Source organism: Ammospiza caudacuta, chromosome 3 (genome assembly GCF_027887145.1).
Source record: "Ammospiza caudacuta isolate bAmmCau1 chromosome 3, bAmmCau1.pri, whole genome shotgun sequence".
In the NCBI taxonomy this organism is placed as follows: Eukaryota; Metazoa; Chordata; class Aves; order Passeriformes; family Passerellidae; genus Ammospiza; species Ammospiza caudacuta.
This window is the reverse complement of record NC_080595.1, coordinates 102066978-102093732: the sequence shown is the minus strand read 5'-3', so window position 1 is coordinate 102093732 and position 26755 is coordinate 102066978. Positions and strand designations below refer to the sequence as shown.

Genomic DNA, 26755 nt, shown 5'->3' with positions numbered 1-26755 from the left:
ATTTCTCGGCAAATGCTAGTGGATTTTGTAATGTAAACATAGCTTTGTGCTTCTATCAGAATTATTTTCCTGATAAAGAAAAGAAAGCCACAGATTTAAGTTAAATAAGGTGCAATATATGGTCCAGTAATTTGATACAAGAGTTGACTGCAAAGTGGAAAAAGGAAGGATGTGTACTTTGTGGGGATTCTTTGACAAAATACTCCTTTAACTCTGAAATACTGAGAATCAATAATTTTTCAACATTTGTGTGTCTGTTTGGTGATTTCAGTTAATTTTACAGAAGATACTTTGAAAACAGAACTGAAATTGAAGACATCTTTAATTGCTTCTATTTTTATCTTGTGCACAATTGCAATCTTTTCTAAGTAGAAACATTAAAGCATACTGATTACAGTGCTTCTAAATAGGGCATGGCACAGCATAGAATAATGTCTTTCAAGATACATTTACAGATATTATGGAGAAGTTTTATTTATTCCGGATTTTGTAGAGGAAATATAAATAATTCAAGTAAGATAGTTGAATTCTGTTTATTGAAGAAAACCTTTCCCATTTATTTTTTCACCATATTTTATAAAATCTCATTTTAAATAACTACAGCATGTTACAGTTCACTAAGGAGAACACATAATTTATGTTTCTTTTAATAACTGAAATGATAATAAATAAACATTCAAATTTTTGTATAACATTTTGTGACAGATCCCAGGCTCAAAGTGTTTGCCACTTAAAATATTAGATTATTTGTTTACGTGAGATTCTGCATAGCTGGTTTAACTTCTTTGACCAGCAAAGAGGAATATTTGTGATTCCTTCCTACAACACTTCAGAATACACAGTTTTACTGAATGCACATCATTTATGAAAATTTGTATTCCATGACATTTTTGACACGAAAATTATATTAGTGCACTAACAACACCCTTTGTAATTCTTTCTGAAAGTCAAAGTATCTTCATATGGCGTAAAACAATTTATGAAGGCTTGCACAGATAGCAACATAGTACCTGTATTTATTAATTCCATCTTCACATGTGGCTCCATGTTGGCACTGGTTTATCTCACAGTCATTAATATTTTCAAGGCATGTGTTTCCAGTCCATCCAAGGGCACAGATACAGTGAAATCTCTGATTTTCTTCATTATAGAAGCAACTACCTCCATTTGCACATACCTGAAGACAAGAATTACAAATATGCTGTGTTGGGTTTGCATGGTCAGGTTGTGGTAGTGGAGGGAGGGCTATTGAGCTGTTTTCTCTGAAAAGCTGCCAGAAGTTGCTCCCATGCCTGAGAGATGCCAGCCAGCTCCAGGATGGACACACTGCTGGCCAAGGCCAAGCCCCTCAGTGACAGTGGTAAAGCCTTGGGGTAAAAGATTAAAGAGGAAGGAAAACACTTATTTCACAGACGTGCAGCCAGAGAAGAGCAAGCAGAGAGAGAATACATGAGAGGAACAGCTCTGCAGACACCAAGGTCAGTACAGAAGGAAGGGCAGGAGATGCTCCAGGTGCCAGAGCTGAGATTCCCCTGCAGGCCCTGGTGCAGCCCCTGGTGAGGCAGCTGTGCCCTGCAGCCCATGGAGGCCGTGGGGGTGCAGAGATCCACCTGCAGCCCTGGGAGGAGACCCACACTGGGGCAGGTGGAGGCCCAAAAGAAGGTTGTGACCCTATGGGAGACACATGGTGGAGCAGCCTGTTCTTGAGGGACTGCATCCTGTGGAAAAGACCCACACTGTAACAGATCAGGAAGAACTATAGCCCTTGTGAAGGGCTCACACTGGAAAAGTTTGTGGAGGACTGTCTCCCATGGGAAAGAACCTACTATGGAAGGAGAAGGACTCCTCTCCCTGAGGAGGAAACATTGACAAAACTGACATGTGATAAACTGACCATAACTCCCATTCCTCATATCCCTGCACAGCTGTAGGGAAGAGGAGGTAAAAAATGGGAATAACAGTAAACCCAGAAAGGACAACGGAAGGGTGGAAGGTGCTTTTGTTTTACTTCTAATTATCCTGCTCTGATTTTGTTAGTAATAAATTCAACTACTTTCCATAAGTGAAATCTCTTCTGCATGTGATAGTAAACATTATGTGATCTGTCCTTGCCCTTATCTCAACTTATAATCAATTTTCTCTCCCCTGTCCAGTTGCAGAGGGCACTGATGGAATGGCTTCAATGGGCACCTGGCATCTAGCCTGGGTCAACTCACCACATATATAAAGGGTTTTTTCTTTACCTACTGGATTTTTTCCCAAAGAGTATAATGGAATAAGCCATTGGTAATAAATGTGCTTATTTAATCTTTTTATGTTGTGATATTAAAAAGATACATCTCCAAGAACCTAAAATAGTGAATGTTATTAAATTGATATATCAATTTATTATTTAGTCGGCAAAATGCGTTTGTGTTTTAATTTAACAATAACATTTTTACAACTGCCCTTAAAATGTGCTTGTTTTAGGAGGGACAATAGTGAACTAGACTGTTTTATTTTTTTCACTGAAAGAGTAGAACAATTGTTCCTATGTTGTAAAATTTAGCCTAATATATGCCTATCAGGAAAATACTGATTTTTTCTTTCATTTTAATTATAATGCTGATTCAATCTATCCTTGATTCTTTATATGTTTATAAATTACATCTATACCGTGGGAAAATCAGAAGCTGCTTTATTTTCAGTTTGCAGATACTGAAAGATGATAAATTTAGACTGGAACAGCTTTTTTCCTTTTTGCTTTTAATTGCTAATATTACTTACTAAACCAGTATTTCCTGTATTCTTCAAAAATTACAGAAAAATATGTCTGAATTAATGCTCTTTTCCTCATTTTATTTTTTAGGTTCCATTTTCATTTCCATGAAAATTTTGCCAGTATGAAGACAGATAACTACATATTCATTCCAAAGCAATTAAGACCCCTCCTTCTAATCAATTGGTTTTTAAAGAAAATGGTGTCTAGAATATGACTTAATGCACTAGTACTTCAGTTTGATTGAGTCTGAATCTCTTTAAAATGTCATTAAGATTTGTAATAATAACAGTCCTTGGCAGAAATATTTTAATATTCATTTTTCTTTGATTAAGTTTTAAATTGACCTTAAAATGAAGAGATTTTTGTTATGCTCTCTGTACTGAATTTTAGATTTACCTTGGGATACTTTTTCATTATAACAACATATTGAAGGAAAATGCAATTCAATGTAAGGCACTCAATGTAAACTCCTTCTATGGTATGGGAATTGTTCTTTTTTTATTATTTTTATGTGTTTTCTTACTTTTGTGTTTATGTTTTTGCTGGATTTTATCCTGATGCTTACTATTTTCTCAAAGCTCAAATAAGCTCATACTCAAGAAAATCATCCAGAAAACCTTAGGCAACTAAGACAAATATTTCAATATTGCCATGTTACGTTTAATTTATTCTTATGTAATTTTGATACTTTATACTGTGAAGAAAAGTGCTACCCTTTGAGGTGTTAGTGTAATCTAAAGATTTAAATTGAAATGAAAGCTATGGAATGTATTTAAATACAAATCTTATATTTCAACAGACCATAAACAGGTCTATTCTTGTCAGTCTGACCATCATACATCTGTCTATGGCAAGTACTTTAACACAAATCTGCCTTTTTATGTAGTTGTGATAAAATGTAAGAATCCCTTTCTTCCAAAATCAACCAACAGACTTTATTTCAGCAAGGAAATATAATTAGACCTTAGAGGATTTTGTTCTTCTCCTATCATTCCTTTGCAGGAATTGAGAGATATAACTGTATGTCTGTCTCCTCTCTAAGTATCACGAATTATCAAATGCTCAAAATAAGGCAGCAATCATTCTTTCCAACCCCTCTTTCATCCTAAATTTCATGGAATTCTCTTCACTTGGAAGGAAACTGCAGTTTACATAGATAAATGACCGCACACATATGTGTATTTTCCCCCAAGCATACAATTTTACTATAGTCTTCAGGTGTCATTATTGCAAAGTCAATTGTCCCTGAGTATTCGAATTTTTCCAGATATGCAATTTTATTTAATCTGACCTATATTCTTTCCTAGACTGATGGTACACTAAGCAAGTAGATAAAATGTTTGTCTTAAAAATATTAAAAACAGAAACTGCCTTACTTTTACAGATGAGGAAACTTTGTAAAATTGCTTATAAGGACCAGAACAAACATGGAAGTGGCAGCTCTTCTAAATACTAAAAATATACTGAGCACATAGATACTTCCATTGAAAAAGTTGAAACTCTGGTCTTGACTGCAAGTGGAACATGGGATCATGGCTCATAAAAAGAGAAAATTTTCCAGTAAAATATGCAAATGGAGCTCCATAAATTTCAGTATTATAAAGCTGTAAACAGACTCTGAGAGGAACTTTCACATTTGGTTTAGTTCCTAACTCATATGGGAATTATTTTTGACAAACCAAGCTGATGTCTGCTAAGCAAGTCTGTTTACATCTTAAAACTGAAAAGAGAATGAAACATAATTGTAAAGTAGTTTTTAATTCCTATTCCTTATTTCCTTTTAAAAAACTATAATACTGGTCAACATCTTGCAGTCTCCATAGTTTATGACTACACTTTAGAATTTTTCATAGTAAGAGCTAAAGAAAACGATGATTTTTTAAGATTGTTGACAGAATCTTGAAAAATAAGTGTTTAAAGGGAAACTATAAAATTCTTAAGATCCAGCTGTACCCACTTAAAATAATAACACATAGAATCATAGAATTAAGTCTGAAAAAAACATTCAGGATCATTGAATCCGACCCTTGATCAAACACCACCATGTCAGCTAAACTGTAACATTAAGTCTCACATCTGCTTGTTCCTTGAGCATCTCCAGGGACGGTGGCTCCACCACATCCCTGGGCAGAGGGAGCTGGTGGAGCCCAAAGTTTAACAGCCCTTTCTGTGGAGAAATTCTTCCTGGTATCCAACCTTAACCTCCTCTGGCACACCTTGAGGCTGTGTCCTCTTGTGCTGTCACTGGTTTCCTGGGAGAAGAGGCTGACCCCCACCTGGCTACAGCCTCCTTTCACGTAGTTGTAAAGAGTGAGAAGGTCTCCCCTGAGACGCTTTCTCCAGCCTAAACAGCCTCACCTCCCTCAGCTGCCCCACATAAGACTTACATTTCAGACCCTTCACCAGCTTTGTTGCTTTTTTCTGGACACCCTTCAACACGTCAATATTTTTACTGAAGCGAGGGGCCCAGAACCTCTGAGGACACCTCTTCATTTGTGATTGTTTGGGTCACAGGCAGACATTCCTGTGTAAGTAAACAGGTATGTAAAACTATTCAGGGATGCGGTGCCTCCATCACCGGAGGTTTTCAAAATGTGATTTATAATCTAACCACGGCTTTATTTTCCATGAAATGTTTGACTAGATGGTCTTATGAGATTCCTTCCTTCCTGGGTTGTTTTACGGTTCTGTGATTCTGTTACTTAGGCCTAGCATGTTGCACTACAATTATTTGTTATTATGAGTGGTCTTATCAATTCTCTATGAGATCCTGTTAATAAAAACACTACAATTCGTAGCATGCATTGAGTATTCCAATGGAAAAAGAGATTTTTTTAAATTCCTTTTCATGTCTACCTGAGTATATTACAGAAGAAAAGGTGTTATAAGACAAAATGGCTAAATTTGGTCCTGTTGGAAGTCACTAATTTAAAGATGAAAAAATTTTCTATTTATTTAGAGTTCTTTCATAACTCTTGAACCAGAACAAGCAGGCATTATCCTAATTACAAAGATTCAATTTTAAACTTTACAAGAAGATATTCCCTCTTAATCTGTTCACCTCAATTTTTTTGGATATTTGTTTGAAAAAAAATAAATTAAACACAACTGTAGTGCACTACTTGTTGGGCTGGGAAAGAAAAAACCAAACCCTAATGCATTAATATCATTATATATTCATACAGAGATAGAAGACCCCAATTAATTACATTTATTTTCTGTTAAATAAGAAAATATTAGAAATAGTAGCATTTTTTTCAATCTATTTTTCTGAATACAGAGGTAAAGCAGTTCAGCATAACAGAGATACCACTGAAAATGTAAATAAATGAAAGGATGAAAAAATGTATACTTATTTTCTATCCAAAACAAATAAATTAAGAATTAAATGCTGAATTATGAAATTTATTGACTAATAATAATTTTTTATTTCAAATTATTGTTTACACTATTTCAGAAATGCACTAAAATGTTTGTTTTAATACAGCCTTTTGTTTTTTCCAAGAAGGAAATGATATCATTTTAATGATGTGTAAGCTAAGAAAACAGGTAAACTCAAGTATATAAATCCATTATTTTGTTTTCTATTCTTTTTCCCGTTAGAAAATCTACTAAATATTCACATTACATGCAAATCAAGCATCTCATACAGTGAGTGTATATTGATACATATATATCCATATGTATATATATAATTATTTTTCCCTATATGACATTTATTATAATCTTTGTATGAATAAATTAAATATGTCTGAGGGATTTTAAGTGAATATTACAGTAAAATGTTTCACTAGCTCCTGTCAGCGTCCTTGGCACACCATCACTTCCATGCTGACTGGCCATAATGATGATTGCACCATTATGATGCTATGCCATGTACCTGCCAATACATTTGCACTCAGTGTGACACTTTAAATCATAAAAATGTTAACATTTACCAGATGCTGAACAATTTAAGTATAAACCTTTGAGCCAGTGAGTTTTTCAGTGCTATATTTCATGTTCACTAATAAGCGTCCACTCATGGACTTGAAGGTGACATAAATATTGATTGTTCTTTGTAAATATGTTGTCTACTAATCATAGTATATTTTTATGGTGCATATATTTCAATAAAAGAATTGATAAAGCCTGTAAAACACTCATTATCATGTTTGTGTACTGGTTTGGAAGGCTAAATAGCATTATGCACAGAGCTTTTAAAATAGCTATCATAATAAAAAGTGCAGCAGTATTTTAGTTTAACCTATACCAAAATCTCATAGCCCACCCTAATATGAATGAATCCTTCCCAAATGCAATTTAAAAGGTCGTAAGGGATTGCAAAAAGAATACAACAAATACATTTCTTCTACAAAAGTTTGAAAGTGTAAAAGCAGTTTTCATTTCCATATGTTGTGAACATTGAAGAGTAAATGTTCACAAGAGTAAATTGCAAGGTAAATTTAGATTTTTCTAATAGCCTTTTCATCTCCCATTGAAGTATAATTAGTCTTGCCCTTTTTTTGTTGAATGTAATTTGTTATTTTTGTTTGTAATGGAAATGAAACTTCTATAATTCTTTCTGTGCATTGCTGTACCATCAGCCCTCTGTCTGGTAACTTTTATACACATGAAAGATTACAAAAAGATTTTGCCTAAACTTTTCAAGTTTCAGAATACAGCAGCAGCAAATAGGGGACAGAAGGAGACATCAGTGACAAAACATATAAAAAACAAGAAAGGCAGAGCTCAGACATTGCATGGCTTGTTGGACAGTGACCAGACTAGTCAGATCACACATTTTTACATGCATATGTTACACAGGAAAAGAAAAATTAGCATGAGAATATTTCAAGAGTGAGTACTGTGTTTAGGAAACCAGTGCAAAATGAGGCTTCATCAGCTCACTGCTATTAGAATAAGTTGTTTGATTTTCCAAAAATTGCTGGGGGGAATAGATCACTTTATCCTACCTCTGTGTTTCCAATACATGGTGATAAACATGTGTAATTAAATCCATGAGATTTATCCATACACACTGCTCCTGGGGCACAGCTTATATTGTTGAGTAAGCAGGCATCAATATCGAGTTCACATCTTTCACCTTCAAAACCTGCACCACAAAGAGAATGTTTAATCACAGTTCATTCAGAATATTGACATTATGTCTGTTCAGGGTGTTAGCAGTTAACACCACTCTACTAGAGTTATTTGGCAGTTTTATTTTGTGAACAAAGAGAAAAAGTGCTTTTCTTCATAAAAATGTTCACTGCATTTGTTGACATACAGTGCTATTTTTATGTTGCTACTTCTTAACATAAATATTTGGATGACATTTTATTTGTTTTGTTAGAAAAAATTATCAATGACTCACCTGTAGGGCAAGTGCATTTAAAATGATCTTCATAGGCAATACATGTTCCTCCATTTTCGCACGAATTGGAACCACAGCTGTCGATTTGCACCTCACAGAATTCTCCTGAAATAGGAAAAAAAGTCCTAAAATTATTAGGAATTAATACCACTTTCTTAAGAAAACACTGTAAGTCATATTAGTAATATTGATAGAATAACTTCCTTTAAATGAGATCTCTGGGATATTGGTTAAAGATCTTGTGTATGTTTTCACACTTTTTTTTTTGCTCCACTTATACATATAAAAAATGGATTTCAGTGTTTCAAAAAAGGTCAAACCAAAAATATTTTTTCAGTATTTGGAACAATTCAGGATGTATCCAGAAGGTGATACAGAGCTGAAGAGGGGAGATTTTCCCTGGAAATAATTAGCTGAAACTGAGGTAATGCCCTATTATTTACATTTCACTATGCATTTTCTGAGCTCTGTGTTGGCTAGGAAAAATTTATCACATTTATTCGAGGTAACCTTTAGTGTGATTCACTGAACAACTTGCTCATTTAGCTGAAAACTGCTTTTAGCTCAGCAGGAAGAATAATTAAACTTGTAACTGGACAGTTCTAAAAAAATGTACTGAAGAGATGTAGATCTCATGGAATGTGATATGAATCAATAAGAAGACCATCAGGTTTACCATTAGTCTTGAAAGACAACTAGATTTGACAAAAACAAAGCACTTTCACTTTTTATTCTTATTCTTTTTGGTACTGAAAACAATTTCATGAATTTTCTTCCTTATTGGTGTGCTTTTTGTTGCTTTCCTTGATTTTTTTTTAAATTTACTATTTTTACAGCAGGAATTTGGAGTGGGGAGGGGGCAGAGGGGGAGCAGGGGCAGTTTCCAAATTTAGAAAAAATAAAGAATAGAGAAAAAAATCTGTACTGCTGAGAAAAGTAGAAGAAGGTTCAGGAGTTTTGAGGTGTTTCGAAGAGGAAAACTTCAGAGTATTCAATAACTGTAAATTACTGATGCTTTTACCAGCAACTTGTTTGTAATCAGTGTTAGTTTATGGCTTAAGCAGAAAACATAGAAGAGCTGTACAGGAGAAAAATGTTTGGAAGGAATATACAAGAAGTGTGGATAACTTCTTAAAGCAGATAATTTACCCTGTTAAATTTCAAGGCAGAAGTTAGTATTTTATTTGAAATTCTTCCTTTGTCAAAAAAGGGAATAAAGGTACTTCAAATAATGAAATTGTTTTAAAATTTTTATATCTATCCTTTTGATCTAAAGCTAGAGCCATCAGGAAAACACAACTTAACAAGATAAAATTTGGTAAGAAATGACTATGTCTCTTCTTCAATATTTTCTGACAATTTCATTCACTTTTATTATGCTGGAATGGAGTCTCAAGACCTAAAGACTGCTTCTCATGGACTTCTGTAAATTCAAACAGGAATATGTTGTGATTTGTTGGCCAAAAATCTCTATTTTGGGCCAACAGGTGCTAAACCACAAGTGCAATCTCATGTTTTTACATTTTTACATACAGGTTGACCAGCATGCTTTTAAGGATTTTTAACATTTACTCTATCCTTTCAGTTCTCAGTTAAAAATCATCCACTGATAACATCTATCAATATTTTAATATTAAGTCAAGATTATATTGTATTATAAATATAAAGTTTACTGAGTTAAAAATGTTTTCAATAATACGTAATAATAGAGAACATAGGAAAATAGGAAATTAGATGTTTCTTGCTATTTATTATTATTATAATATGTAATATTACATGGGAAACTGTGGGCAACCTGACCTTCCATATACAAGATTCTCATTTGCTCTGTTCATATTGGCTCTAATGGTAACCCAAAGTATCTGCATTTCTTGGGAGATTTCATCATGATGAATACTTTTACAAAGCCACTTTTCCTGTAATAGTGGCCAGCAAAGAGGCATGCTAACACATAAATAGATATTTTCATCCCAAAAGCAACTGGATGTGCTACTGAAGCTGCAATCTCGTAGGAATTGTGGGGTTTCATTTGTTTTGTTTTTTTTTTAATGAGGTTTGGAAGGCAAAATCAGGAGCAAAAAAAAAATCTGAGAAAAAACTTCAACTCAATATGTATTTTGGACCAATTTTTTTCATGTTTATTCATGAGGATGGAATTGTCTTGTCCAAGAAACCCTTATGAATAAATATTAGTGCAACCCAACAGGCTTTAAGAATTATTTTGCTATAAATCTGAAATTCTTATAGTGGCTGTATCCTTTAAGCAAACTTTATGACTTTTCCCTGCCACAATAAGGTCAAGAAAACCTAGTAAATTCAAACTGTTATAGAATTTATTGGAATCTGAATACTGCTGAGAAATGCATAATTTATGGTATTAAAGTCTGATTAAGTGATAAATGGATATCAGGAGAGATCTCCACAGTAATCCACTTAGCTTTTAATGCCTAATTATCACTTCATAGTGAGTAAGGGCTGAGTAATTGAGAAATGCAGTGCTTAGAGAACTCAAACAAGATTTTTTGTGCACAATTAAGCATGTTATTCTTCTATTAGGAATAGGTTCAGCAGGCCCAAGGAACAAAGGGGAAAAAAAAGAAATTTTACAACATTAGGAGGAGGGAAAAAATTTGATTCAAGACTACTTATTAACTACTGTTGCAATGTTTATTTTTGTAAATGACCTTATACATTATTTATCTAAGGATGTGTTCTTAAAAGTTAAATTCTTTAATTATTTTCCTTAATTTTCTTTTACCACCAATATATTTAGAGGACACTTTCTTTTCCTCCTTGGTTCTTGCTCTTTTAATTTCCATCTTATCTTTAGATTTTCTAACTCCATCCATACACACACATGTAATTTCTCTATGTTCCTTTTATGCAGCTTCCAACTTCCACTATCTGTGTATGGTGGAATGAGACATTTAATTGCATTAACACACTAAACTTAAAAGAATATACCTTACTTCTCATTTGTGTATTTGTTAGCTTAGAATCCATGATTAGCTAAAACAACTGCGTAGCTCTGGGGTTCATACCAGCCAGCTACAAAACAGATAAATTAGTGTACTTATGTCTATACCTGAAATTAAACTTACTAGTGTACTTAAATAAATAACCACAAATAACCTTATCCAGGTAAAATTCACCAAACAATTCTAAAGAGACTGAAATGTGACATTGCTGAAATGAAGAAACAGCAGTAGAACAAGGAATCTTTTAAATAGAGTTTGGTACCAGAAGAAGGAAAGATGTCAAATTCAATACAAATTCTAAAAGTAATTTGAGGGTTTTTTTCCCAATAGCCCTGCAGAACAACACTGCTTTTTCTAGCAATAGACCAAAAGCTTTGCATTAAATTTGCAAGAACTGAGGGTCATCAGATTTTCTTGCAATGATGTTTTACTTGGCCTAATTGTGACAATAGCTTTTTTCTTCTGATTTGCTTTGATTTTTTTATCTTTACATGGAATAACCATAGGTTTACATAAATAAGAACAAGTAGTAATTATAACTACAATTGCATTTACTAGCCTAATGCAGTGCTGTATACAAATAGAGGGCTGGTATCATAACAAGAGACCTTGAGAACAGAGACACAGGATGTGATGTGAAGAACACTGCAGAGATCAGAGATGGTGGACCCCATAACAACAGGCAACTCACCAGTGCCCAGTTAAAGAATGAAGACTTCTAGTTGGACAAAACTGGTCTGAAGGCTAACAAAAAGCACAAAGAAATTTTATTTAATATACTTTAGACCCACCATAAAATGTAAATTAGGATCTAAAATAGAACTGCAGTCCAATGAAAAAAAGTGTGTAAGTGGACAAATAGAAATGACCCCAAGTGGATCCTGGAGAAGAAGAAGAAACCACCAGTATGATTGTCCATTCCTTCCAGTGAAAGAATATAGATTCTGCAACACTGCTTCCAACAGCAGCACTATGAAATCATTGACCTTAAAGCCTGGAGGAGGGAAAAGGGTGAGAATTATATCATAAAAAGGGAGATAAATTATGAATTATGTTGCAACTGTATACCACTCATTTCCTGCAGCAATTAGATTTGCCCTGAAAATTATTTAAATTTTAATATTTCAGTTACATCACAAATACATTTCTGGCTTTACGTGCATATATGGTGTGCTTCTACCCTGCACATAACAAAGATTTTCAACATAAGAAAATCATTTAGAGGCTTATATACCATTAAGTCTGACTTTATCACATATGTCTCTGAGGGTTCTTAAAAAGAATATAACTCACAGTTCCATTCTGTATAGCACAGCGTAGTAAAGACAGAACTTCTAGTGTGTTTCATTTGTAATTCACCCAAAAATTTTAACCTATAAAACAGAATTTGAAGTCCCTCAGGCTTTGGCTGCACTTATGCTTCCTAGAGATATTTTTAGTTTTATGTGATCTTCTTTAGTCTATTTTTGTATTCTGCTCTAGTCTATTTTTGTACTTCCACTCTCAATTTAATATTATTCCTTTTTTTTTCTGGAACTATGTTAATAACCAGTGTGCTTATAAAGAGTGTATAGAGATGATCTACAGTAAACATTTTTAATTTGCTATGTTGCATGGTAGCAAGTTTATCAAACAAAAAGAGTACATGATGTAACACAATGCACAAGCACTGGATTGTATCATAATTATTTTTTAATGTTTTTTCTCCAAAGTAATTTTATGAAGCTAAAACTCAAGATTTTTTTCTATGTTTTTTTGTTCCCTGATTTAGAAGGCAGTTGTAACACCCAATTAGATTTATTGCCTACGTATATACATGTGCACATGCTGAAATAATCATAGAACCATTGCTTTTCAACCATTGAAACCAATAAGATAGTAGGAACTTCAAAAAATATGCTCTTTGGCACAGCATGGACAGTTAAAGTTCACTCTCTGAAATGTTGGCTTTTACATCCATGCTATTGCACTATTGGTCATAAAAAATTCAACTTCTGTTGTATGATTTGTCTCATCCTGAACTCAGTCCAAAAGGTGTCATATGAGTGGAGGCCTCTAAAATTCTCAGCTCTTTCCATGTATCTTAAAGATATCAAAGAGTGAAAAGCCTGGTACAGACATTGTAAGCACTTAAAAATTACTTGTTTTATGTCGCTTCCTGGAACTTTACATTTATTTATTTATTTTCAAATACATTAAATCCACTGAGAGTAATATTTATTGGAACCATTAGATAGGTTTCCATGGATTCAGAATATTTCCTTATTTTCCCTTAGACCTGTGTAGAACTGTGCAGATAAATCTAGGTGGTTTTCTAAGTAAATTAATTTCAGTGAATGAGAAAAGTATTTTAAATATGAGAAATAAAAACCTGATCTGACATTCACACATGTAGATGTTCAAAGTTCTGCCTGACAGCCAAATAATCAAGCTTAAATGATTTGGTTTCAACATTAGAAAAAACTCTTTTATAAACTAGTTAGCATAAATATTCAAATGAAGATTTATTTAAGATTAATATGTGTGTTTTTTCAATCTCCTTAGAACAGACTATAATTGAATACTGATAAAAGAAATATTTTATCTACAGCTAAACATTAAAGAAAGGATCACATCATTGTTTGTTACCGGGCTTGCAAGGGTCTTTCAGGGGTGAAGAGATAGATGAGAATCTTGACCTCATGTTCAGAAGGCTGGATTTATTATTTTATGATATATATTACACTATAACTATACTAATAGGAATAGAGAGAAAAGTCTCAGAAGCTTGCTAAGCTAAGAATAGAAAAGGAATCAACAATAAAGAAGCTCTTTCTGATTGCGTCCCAGAGAGAGCTCGGTTCTTGATTGGCCCTTAGTCGTACATATGCAACATGAGCCAATCACAGGCGCACCTGTTGCATTCCACAGCAGCAGATAACCATTGTTTACATTCCTTTCGCCTCAGCTTCCCAGAAGAGAGAAAAATCCTAAAGAAAGGATTTTTCACAAAAGATGTCTGTCACAATTGTTCTCATTGGTGAAAGTATTTTTGCTATAGGTGGGTTGAGGAAACACCAAACTGGAAAATACTCACCAACTATAGATGAAATCTAGCCAAAGTTTTTAGACTAAATTATTACATTTTATATTTCTAAAGTGCATCATACTGAAATTGCACATTCATTGATTATCACTACCATATCCCTGCATTTAATGAAAAAATTAAAAATTATACAGCCATCTGAAATGGCAGCTGGTATCAGAAGGAGCATATTTATCTACAGCGGTATTTGAAAAATAATCTAAAAATATTTATTTTGTTGAAATTTGCAGGTTTAATTATATTTTTTCTGGTATTCTACTACCAAAATCCTTTGTATTTCATTTTAGGATGGTGTTTCACAAATCCCTGCAAAGAACAGTTATTCTTCTGAGAGAAAAAAATTAAATAAGGTAAACCCAAGAACAATGCAATAATAATTTTGTAATGACACAGCTTTGCTAATTAACATATAAAGGAGATAGTTTTCATTATCTCATGAAAAACAAGAATTTATTGGGGTTGGAGATAACAATTCCAAGTCCGATTAGATTTTGATTAGGAGTAAGTGGTTAGGCATATTTACACTATATCATGTGCCAATGTTCTAGTAAACTATTTCCTTTTTTGGGAAAGCAACATAACATTTTCAACATAAAGATATACATGTCCAATAGGTAAAGGAGCCAAAATAAAACACCTAGGTTCAATAGGTACTGTCCCAGCTTCATAGACTAAGGGGATACAAACTATAATAGGAATATTTTCCAGCTCGATTAAAGATTATTATGCTTATTCTCAAAATTTACCAGCTATTATAATTTATTTACATGGAGCTGAATTTAAAGCTTTCACTGACCACAGTCAGCTTATGACTTAGTGCAGTTGTCTACTACTGCATGAATTATACACAGTCAAATGAAAAATATGCAGTTAAAATTTTGCCTTCTCCTGGTTTAAAATGCAACTAATCATTTAAGGGCACTTAGGAATAGTCCTTTCTGAAAGTTCTTCTGCAACTGTTGGTTAAGCACAGTCTTTAGCTGAGTTGCTTTTTACAGAATGTCTTTAAATTTGTTTGAGATGTATTTTAATAACCTTGGCTCCTAAATGAACTCATTATTCTGGAACAGAAAATTAGACTTTTGACCATTTAATAGATTATCAGTCCTTTCTCTTAGCTGCATTCAGGATTTAGAAGGAAATCTGGTCATAAAGATTCATCTCTTGGCAAAGTCTTTTGCAGACCTTTTGTTCAAAGAGTCTCTTATTCTTTTGTGAAGGTTTTGTTTGTTTCTCTGTTTTGTTGGTTGGTCAAAGTGCCCTTTATATGTCTCATTAAAAATCTGGTTCATATAAAAACTACAACAGGTTACAAGGAGAATATGCAAAACAATTTTCATGCCTGGAACACAGAATTTTCATCTAGCTTGATCCTTTTTCCCTCATCCTAAGTGAAGTATGAAATAACATAGAACAGTCATTCTCAGAGACACCCACTGAGAGAGGGCAGATTACAGAAAGAGAATTCCTACCTAGCCTGGATAAAAAAGCACCATACTTGCAGGTCCCTCGGCTCTCTGTAAGACACTTGAACATCGCTCTTAGGTTCCAGAGAGGAGGTGAAGCTTTTTTAAGTTTTAGAAAATATTCCTTGGCAAATTGGGCCTAAATATTTAGATACAAGTATTCTGGATTGAGATTAAGATAATAGTTTATGAGCCCAGAGTAAAGATAAATATCAGTGCACTGAGGCAACAGTCCAAATTTGGGTGGGTGACATAAAGATTGATCGTGGGATAATAGAATAGATTGGGTTGGAAGAGACCTTTAAAGATCATTTAGTCAAAACCTCCTGCAATGAGCTGGGACATCTTTTACTCAGGTTACTCCAACTTGTCCTTGAATACTTCCAGAGATGGGACATTTATCCCATCTCTGGGCAACCTGGTCCAGTGATTCACAGCTCTCATTCTGAAAAATTCCTTCCTTATATGTAGTGTAAATGTATTTTCTTTCAATTTAAAGCCATTACCCCTTCTCATTGCTACAGACCCTTGTAAAAAGCTCCTGTCCAGGTTTTTTGGGATTTTTTGGTTTTTATTTTTTGGGGTTTTTTGGGTTTTTTTTTTGGGGGGGGGGGGGGGTTGTTGGTAAAATGCAGTATTGAAAGGCCTCAATGAGGTATTTACAGATTCTTTTCTCCAAGCTGAACAACCCCAACCCTCTTATCCTTTCCTCATATGAGAATTGTTCCAGAACTGTCCTCTGTACTGGCTCCGTGTCCTTTCTGTGCTGAGGGCTATAGGACAGGATGCAGCACTCTGATGTAAATTCAATATTATTTTATGTTCTTATCTGAATTGTTCTGATCTGAAAGGTAAAGTAAACCTCCTACATAGAGTTTATAATAAATTGATTGCAAATGCTGAGGAGAAAGGTATCATGAAAACAAATCTAATGAAGTCAAATATTTTGAAGGAACACATGTGCAAAGTGAGATGCCTCAGTAAATAGAAATGGAGGTAAGTATATTGCAGAAAAAGTAAACCTGAGTAATTCAGAGTGTCCCAGAGTGAGGACCAAAGTTAGAAGCTGTTGCTGATGTAAGTTTCTGATGTGAATCCGGTTAAAAAAAACCCAAATAAACAAAACCAAAAAAAGGATAGTTCCTGAAGTGCCCAAGAAATCTGCTTATTTGACAAAAGAAATATATATTATAAAAGACATCATTTACTCAGCTGAAGTAATGATTTAAGTCTTTAACAAAATGGTATTGTATATCATATTTCAACAGAATGCATTTGGGTTGTTTTTTGGTTTTTTTTAATAGAAGGAGCAACTACTGACCACAAAGGTTGAAATATAGCATAAGAAAGTCTAGATTATTTAGTTCATAGATTAACATTATTCCAACTTCAGTGGAGATAGAGTAGGCTATGCCAGCTAATGATATTGTACATTGTGTCTGAGAAAAAGGAAGCAATATAGGATTCACCTGGTTATCCATACTTTAAAGAGGATATTTGATACTCAAAGCTAAAAGATGTAAGTCTGAGGTCTTTAAAAGAACTAAAATAGAGCTACAGAGATCAGCTTTGTAATGAAAACAGTCACTAGATCTACACTATAGTATTATTCATCTTTCCAATGCATTATATATTTTTCAACATGCTATAATTATATCTACACTGCCTGCCTTATCACGTTTTAAACCCATTAGTGTGATAGGTGATTTGTAATGCTGTTGACAGTTTTTGTACCTTGATAATATCTGAAATTGTGTACTTGGCTGAGTAAACACAGGTTCAGATGAGAAGCAGAAAATAATGTCTCTATTGTTATTATAGTAAATTAGCTTTTTTAAGCACTTCAACTTGTTCAGAAGATTTTTTTACTGATTTTGCATAAAAGGACTACATCACTCGTGTTTCCTATTGATGATGTGATGTTTTTATCAGGGTGATATATAGCTATGTCCATGTTCACTGTCTATCCAACTACCTCTCTGAATGTTTAGAGAAAGCTACAGTTTCCCTTGTCACTAACAGCAGATTTATATATTTGGGAATATGAATGAATTATGCAGTGATGTTCTCAAAAAGAGACTTACAAATTATCCACAGAGAAAAAAAAAACCAAAAAACCAACCTATTAATTTTTACGCTAAATTAATATAAAAGGAAAAATATATACATCAATAGCTGTAAACCCATAAGCGCCAGACAAACTAAATAAAATCAGCACAGTTCTAACTCCTTGACAGGTAAATCTTTGAGTTAGTAAAATGAGGCATGATAGGTAGGTAGGAACTGGGAAGCAGGAGAATAAAATGGTAGGCTGTGTTATATGCACCTGGACTTGAGGTCAGACTTTCACAGGAACACATTGTGAACAAGAAACACTCCTGCTATGTCCCTAAAACTTTGCTACTTTTAAAATATTCAGTCAGTTATGTAAATTTCTTCTTTAGTTTGAGTTCTGGGCTAATAGTCCCAGAAAGTCAAATACAAGTCAGCTTGTTCTTCTCTTAAAAAATACAAGGTTGATAGAGATGGGTGAAAGTAATTTTTGGAGTTCATGAGCAGATGTAGCTCTCTGAAAAATTCCATATGCCAAGTTTAAGGGTGTATTTTAAAGCATGTCTTTTAGTCTAGAAGTTTACTAATTATATGCTTAGAAATCCAGACCTTGATACAGCCATATTTCTTAAAAATACAACAGCATCTTTAAGTTAACCATAGCTATTCTTAATGAACAAAAATTCCATTAAAATTCCTACTTACACAAATGGGCAAAATACACTGCGCACAGCAAATTAAACCAAAAACTGAACTATTAGGAAATACGAACATACTCATAAATATCTGCTTGCACTGGGAGCATCTTGTTCCATTTTAAAAGCAGGCAGAACTTAAATACTGATATTACATTTCTCCTTGAATTTTCATGTAGAATGTTTTTATAGTCTTTCAGCTGTTCATGCTATTGCTGCATGCCAAAATATTAGAAGTATTTTCAACACAAAGTTTCAATAGCTTTAGTATTTTGTGTGGAAATTAGGACCTGAGGTAAAAATGTTGACTTAAACTACTGTAGATCAGAGTCTGCTTGGAGTAATTACAAGTATGCTACAACATCAGACATTAGCCCTAGTCTTCATTTATCGTCCAGGAGTTTATCTGCTTCATATTAAATATTATGCCAGTATGGATACTGTGTCCTTTTTATTTTTTCATTGTTTACTTCTCTATCTTTTCATTGCAATTAGTACTGTCAAATGCCCTGGATGGACTGAAACTGTTGTGTTTTCATGTAATTCATCTTGCTATCATCTTAGGTTGGAGTTCTTAGTACAGGTCAGTGTCCTTATAACACACTTTCTGGTGAGGCATCACCTTGAGTCCTGGGTGCAGTTTTTGCTTTGGACATCACAATATGAGATGGATACAAAGCTGTTGGAGAGCATCCAAAGAAGGGTCACAATAAAGTGAAAGGGCTTAGAAGGGAAACCATATGAAAAGGAGCTGAAATCACTTGGTCTGTTCAGAAGAGGGGAGACCTCCATGTGATTTGCAGCATCCTCACACAGGGAAGACAAGGGCAGGTACCAATTTCTTCTCTGTGGTGACCAGTGACAGGACTCAAGCGAATGACATGTTGAGGAAGGTTTAGGTTGAATATGAGGAGAAGGTTCTTCCCCCAAAGGGTGGCTGGGCACTTGGCTATGCTTTCCAGGGAACTGGTCACAGCACCAAGCCTGACAGCACTCAAGAAGTATTTGTAAAATGTTCTCAGGCACGTGGTGTGATTTTGGTGTGGTCCTGTGCAGAGCCAGGACTTGGGCATGGTGATCTTTGTGGTCCCTTCCAATTCAGTACATGTCATCCTTCTGAGATATGCAGTCAGTGTAACTCATGTTTTTTCTTGGAATTTTACTGGCTTTGGGAGAGACCTGCATTGCGAGCAAATTTGAAGGAACAGACTAGCTAAAATAATTTTCCTTTCACCCTAACTAATACTATATGGACACACCTCCTAAAAGGCATTTTAAAAAGCAGGTAAGGTTTCTGAGCATTTGCTGAAGAGGATTAGAATGAGAAGTACTTTGGTTGTTCATATTGCTTTCTGTCAGTTATCTGAAATTTCTTCTTTAATAAAAAACTGAGTGTTCTGAAAAGCAACAAGCTGTTCCCTTTTTATTCACCTATGAATATAAGTATTCTGAGTGAATTCCTGTAGCACCCCTTAACAAGTGACTTCTTTTATTCCATTATTTCACTACATGGTCATTGATGTTTGGGATCTCTGTGCCCTAACCATTTCTCTTTCAGAAGAGACAATCACAATAACATATAAAGTGCAATGAACAAAGCTTAAAGTGGCAGTATCTATTGCTGAGACAGATACTGATGTGTAATTCCAGTATGCTCCTGTGATATAGCTACCTCCCATGATGCTTCAAAAATTCCTTTATTTGCTCACCTTTACTATAGGGATTAGAGCTGTGGGAAAAAAGTACTACTCCTTTTATCTATTTGAGTTTTGAGACATAGGAGATTACCACTGTACTTTGACATGAAATAGAGATCTTCCCCAAATATTCTAGAAATGACTGAACTCTTGCCTGCTAGCAGTAAGTATTGAATGAATTTCTTATTTTGCTTCCCCTATGTGAACAGCTTCTTCTTGACCTAACGATTTATCTTTATCTCAACTTTTCTTACTTTTGTGCTTCTGATTTTTTCCAACACCTCACTGGGGAAGAGTGAACAACCAGATGTTTGATACTTAACTGCCCACCAGGGTTAAAATATGTCACCACTGTATCCTTGAGAACAAAAGAATTTAAAAGGTGCATTTGGCCAGAGAGAAGGATTAAAATAAATGTTGCCTTAACAAGGCTTTGAAAGACGTAGGAACTTTTATATCCCATAGCTCATTCTCTGGGACATTAGTTATTCTGGCACCAGAGATTTCTTCTACAGAATACTGACTCAAGTATCCTACACAGTTCATTAGGGCAATCACCATCAAAGCATGTTTATATATATTTCCCATATACCTGGAGGAATTAGAAGATCTGTCTCAATAAAACAATGAAAGAGAAAAAAATAAATTGTGGATAAATCTATGAACAATCTTAATGAGTGTTATAAAAAATTTTAAGATAAGGAAAAAGTATGCAATTGAAGTAGTACTTTAAACTGTGGTTGGCAAGTTTTCTTGGGATTCAATTTATTTTAGCAGTAGTAAGATTATTTAAATTAAATGACCTTTATGTGAATTGAGAATGAAGTGTCTAACATGCCAAATCAATTCCTGCCAATATGATTGCTCTACACACAAGGAAAGATAGCAATAAATTAGGGGAAGCTTATTCAAGGACAATTGGTCTACTGTGCAGGACCTGAAAAATTGCTGATATGGATTGTTTCAATGCCCTAAGACATATTACTTACAAGCACTGTTGTAGAGTCAAAGGTTTTATCCACTTTCAGAAAAGAGAAAAAATAAAATGAAAATAATAAACTAACAGTAGAAGCAAGTTGAAAACACCAAATTATTGACACCTATTCAACAAAAATAACTATATATTATAACCTTTTATTCTATGAGCATTTAAACTTAACATTTATTTTCTGAGGAAATGAATCAAATTTTTTACATATAAACAGAAATAAAATCTATAGTTTAAAATTTCATGTGTATACATCAAGTTTCTACGAGGTTTTGTTAAAGAGTATGGAACCAAACTGAAGTGGGTTTATTACTTTTTAAATCAAATTTCTATTTTTCACAGCTGAGAATTACATCATGTCATACTTTGTGTTCCCTAAGATGTTTGTTCCAAATATGATTTGAATGTTAATGCAAAAGCTGCAGCTGTAGTGTTTATAATTTAAAAACACAATTAAGAACCAATAGATGTGAAAATACAATAGCTTTTCTGGTTGCAGAAACTTATTTAATTCAGAGTCAAGTAAATGCACAAAAATTGCTACTACATTTCCCTTTCCTTTCTAAATACATAAATGAAAAAAATAAAGAGGTATAAATTACTTTTCTATGGATCAAGTCTGAAGTAACTGGCTATTAAAAAGCAGAAAAAGTGGAAAAAAATCGATTACAATATATAGAACCCCTCACAACGATAATTCACAAAAATAGAATTTTGGCCTCATAGAAAGATATCCTTGAACAACAAAGTTGAATTCAGCCATGACTCAGTGTTTGGCAAAGTTTAATTCTATTAATTGCATCTATGTATTGCCATTTATTGCAACTTTTGTTTCATGATCATAGTGTACACTAGAAACCTTAAATTATCTCAAAACTTTGAAGTATTGTAGTGAAACATTACTTTTATTCAAAAATTCATAATTATAGGCGTCACACCAATTTTAAAAAGTAAAGAATAGATTGAAAAAATAAAACCCTAAAGGGAATAAGGGAGAAGTGAAAAGAAACATTGATAATTAAACTCTGGGTTATTCAACTATTATTTCTTTTTTAATGGTAGTAGATTTAAAATCTGTTCTCTCCATGTATTGACATCAGTTCTTTAGATTAATTTTCATTCTTTGAGAAATAAACATTGTTCCTATATTTCATATTGTTATTTTTAAAGTTCTCTTAATATTTCTGGCACTTATCTTTAAATTGATGTACATGTTGCTAATGTCTCTCTCCATAATATTATCTAAACCTGCAGTGAATCACGTTTGAATCTTCTCTTTCAGTTCCCTCTCTAGACAAAGATTAGTGAAGGATTTTAGAATCCAACTTCAATGAGCTTCTTTTTAAAGGATAAAGCTGGAGGAAAAAAATCAGAAATTATTTTCTTTGCCACTTAAAAAAAACAAAACACCAGTGTGTTTAATATAAGCTACTTTTTTGGCTTCTTTTGTATCTAATTAAAAGAGAAATATTGCTGAAGAAATTGTGTCCATCACTAACAAATATCTGACACTGTGGTTATAATCCCCTCTGAAAAACTGACTTACTGACAATACATAGAACCTCAAAGAGTAGCCTTTAGTTAAGTAAAATGAATCAGTTAATCCCACACCAAATTAAATTTCATAAATCACTGGTGGTTCACTAAGGTATTTAAATAGTAGGTGGAATTCAGCGCTCAAAAGCTGAGTAAAGTTATCTGAGTAAATACAGGCTGATAAAAACTAACAAACTTCCTGAATCCCATTTCTCTCATTCATTAGATATACAGGAACTATAATTAGACATCAGACATGTAGCTCACATGCAAAACTTTTATAAGTAGACATACACTTTGTCTCTTAAACTGAAGCTAAAGCTTATTCTAAGAATGTTATTAGTGTAACCTTAATTGGAAGATTCAAAAGTAACCTGTAAATTCCATTCAGATTTTATAGGCATCACAGCAGAGGGCAGAAAATGCAGAGAGGTGTGATTACTCTCCAAATACTTCTTTATTTCTTTATCCTTTTTTTTAAATCCAGCATACATACATTTGAATATTTAAAAGGAAATGAAACCAGATTATTTGTATCTACATGATTTGGAAATGCCTTACCTGTAAAATCACGGGGACACAAACACTGAAACAAAGGTTGTTCTCTCAGCTGACTCACATCAATGCAAGTTGCTCCATCAGAACAATTATTTGGGTAAATTAAACATGCATTTTCAGCAAATTGGCAAAATTCTCCTGTCCATCCAGGTGCACAGAGGCACTAGACATAACAAACACACAAACAAAAAAAAAAACAAACACAGAAAACTCAAAATGAAAATGCAAAGCGGAAGTAACTCATCTACCACATCTGTTGAAAAACTGGGGGAGAAAAAGGATGCATGAGTTGGGGGAAATGGTGAGATAATTACTGGCTGTAAGGGTAAAAAATACCATCAGGAACAGAAGAACATAGTGTCCGAAAAGGATTTTAGAGGGATAGACATGAGGGAGAAATTGGGTAGTGAATGACAACAAAGCTTGCAAGACAAATACTGTCACAGAGCAGTAATCAGAAAACATACTACAGGGTTTCTGTATACATGCACACTCTACCTGTTAAATAAAATAAACTAAAATTCTTATTCAGAGGAAAGGGGGAGGTCTGAAGCTTATATTACCTTCTCAAAAGAGTCCTGTGAAACTCATACAAGTGCTCTGAACAAATATAATTAATATAGCTTGCCTTGAATCCCATTCCAAGGGCAATAAAAGACTATAGCCAACAGTATGTGAGTATTTCAGAACACTGGAATGGTATACCAGATTCACACTATACAAACATTTTACATGAGTAAGTGTACTTGTGACCACCAAAGACAAATAGATGTGTTATAGTGACTCATACAAGTAAAAAGAAAGTTGCCAAAGAACAAGATTATCTTAAGGCAGAGAAAATAGGCAGAATATATTGCTGACTACAGAAAAAAATTACGGTAAAAAGCCCCAAGGCAAGTTGTACCAGGAGGAGACCATCATTTTTTGAAGGGCAGGAGAGTGCTTGGGGGGAGATAAAATAATGCAGACCATCAAATCTATAGAAGAAGGATGGAGACAGAAGACAAGCTCAATTCAGTAATGACTTCTCTCATCAAAGAGCTCTTGACATAGATTACTTTGACCTTTGTTGTTAAGTCCCAACAGGGACCACAGCTATCAGCACTAATTATTCGGCATCAACTCCACAGCATTGTGTGATCACAGAGAATTTAGAATGTAAATGTTACAGAGTAACAGTACATAGGGGTACTAAAAATGCCTAACAATCTTGAAATCTGCTAGCATTAAATATGCTGCTTGTGAATTAATTCATTCAAGTTTGTTCAAAGTTTAAAACAGGCCGTACCTCTCAGCCTTTAAACATTCCCTTTACAGTGATCTCTGATTCCCTATCTGACATATACACTTTGTAAAAATGAACAGTACTTGGGTGGTCAAGTGAAGGCTTTAAGGGAGCTGCACTGACGGGAATCCCTTACTGAGAATCTCTGCACTCAATGATTGAAACAGAAGATAACTAAAGTGGATGGCCATCTCCAAAGGAGCATGATAGCCTACGGAATAAGTGTGACTTACCTTCCGAGGCCTGGAAGAATAGAATGTTCTCCAGCAGTATATTCCTTTGTATTTTCTGCATTTTTATTCCTTCATCACTGTGTTGTGACAATGCCCATACACATCCCTGACATTTTCTGACTGTCTTCCCCTTGATCTCCAGGAACACTTTCCACTGCTATATACAGTCCTTGTCCTTGATGTTATGTTTGATTAAATATGACACTGCTATGTGAAAGGTAATAGGAGGTAAAAACAAGATGGCATGTTTTATGCAACTGTATCTATGGCTTTGTATGTGTTTTTTAATGAGTTCATGAAGCTTATCCTAGGCAAACCTGTAGAAACATGATTTATCCTCTATGTCAATATATTTTGCATTCATTGGACTCCAGAATTATTTAGGATGAGAGAGGCCTTTGGAGGCCATAGAGTCCTATTCCTTGCTCAGAGCATGTCAAACTTCAAATGCAAGTTGGTTGCTCAGGAACTTTTCTACTTGTGGTTTGAATATCTCCAAGGATATTGGATATATGACAATTCCACGGCCTTTATGGGCAACTTGTTGCAGCACTTAAATACACTCACACTACAGTTATGAAAAATTTCTTCTTACTTCCTAGCCATAATTTCCCTTGTTGCAACTTCTGCCAGTTGCCTCTCATACCAGTACTTCTGAGAAAAAAATGGCTTCATCTTTTTTATGATCACCCAATAAGGAGCTGAAGAAAAAAGTTATGACCCAATTCAGCTCTCTGTTTTCAAGGCTTAAGACAGAACCTTCAGCCTTTCCTCATATGCTGCAAAGTTTTCACAATGTTGATGGCTATCTGTTAGATTTGTTACAATTTTGTCAGTCTTATTTTTTGTACATTGAAGTTCTACACCTCAGAGTACTCCACAGGTAGCTTATCAAGTGCTGAGCAGAAGGGACTGATGACTTAACTTGACCTGCTCTCTATGTTTTTACTAATACAAGCCAGTATTATATGAGGCTACCTACACTTTATCATGATTTGGTTACATTGGCCCACTCCCTCATCTTCCATGGATGTATCTTATCAAGCCCTTTGAACATTTATAAATACCCTCATTGCCTATGGTCCTGGTTTGGCATTTCTCTTCAACTAATGGTATTTCATTCCTCTAAATTTTGCTGCCTGGCATGGGACTTGGGAAATTTAAAAGCACATATTGTAAGTGAAAACCAGAGCAAAGACACTGAATGTCATCCACCTCAATCAGCAGTGGGCATACATTTCCCTTGATCTCATTTTTTCTGCCACTGTACCTATACAAATTTATAAAATAGTTTCTCATTTATGAGTATTTTTTCCTGAAGACCCATTTGGAAATTCTCCTTGACTAGAGCCAACCTTTTAGCTACTCAGTCACTAAACATCACTATTTATTGTACTTCCTTTCGTTACATGTCTTAAGTCCATTCTGCAAGAAAGAATTTCAAATAAGTTCACTGAAGTCTAACCCTATTTCTAGTGCATAAACGTTAACTTAAATATGTTCTCAGAGATGGAATTGTGACAGTAGCTGTGAAAACTACATTTTCTTTTCCTCTAGAAAAGTGACTTTTCTGCACCTGCAGTGAAAGGTATTGCTGTCAAGACAGCATTCAGAGCCTGAATGGCTATTTCCAGACTGTGCCTGAATAATTTTGAGGATAATTGAAGGACAAGTCTTAGGGATGCTTAAGCCAGCACTTTCCACAAACATTAAGCAATTTGTTAAGCTTAATTGAAATCACCTCCATGGTATACTGGTACCATAACCTTTCTTTTTTTCCTCCTCAGTTTTCAATTGCCTGGTAAAACAGCTTGCAAAATGATGTTCATGTGCTAGATTTCTTTGCCCCTTTTATAGTACATGGAGAAAATTCCAACTCAGCCCAAAATTTAGGCATTAAACTGGGTATGAGTGTTTTCAATTTTTGATTTAACTTACATTATTCTGTTATGTTGTTTATTCCTATGTTCAGATTTTCTTCTTTGCCCACCCCTCCCTGCTACCCCCCATTCCACAAATATAATCTGAGTTATGTGTACATCCTTTGAAGTGTTTCTATTTTCAA

General features: G+C 34.2%; 1 protein-coding gene across 1 annotated transcript in view; it reads right to left on the bottom strand.

Moving 5' to 3' along the window:
* The window catches only part of EYS (eyes shut homolog), a 704807-nt gene that overhangs the window by 615980 nt on the left and 62072 nt on the right, over nucleotides 1-26755 (bottom strand). Inside the window, exons 6-9 of the mRNA XM_058801756.1 lie at nucleotides 23176-23335; nucleotides 8118-8222; nucleotides 7717-7856; nucleotides 1011-1177 (exon numbers count right to left, since the gene is read on the bottom strand). Coding sequence (XP_058657739.1) covers nucleotides 1011-1177; nucleotides 7717-7856; nucleotides 8118-8222; nucleotides 23176-23335 — 572 coding nt within the window. The remainder of the gene's footprint in view (nucleotides 1-1010; nucleotides 1178-7716; nucleotides 7857-8117; nucleotides 8223-23175; nucleotides 23336-26755) is intronic.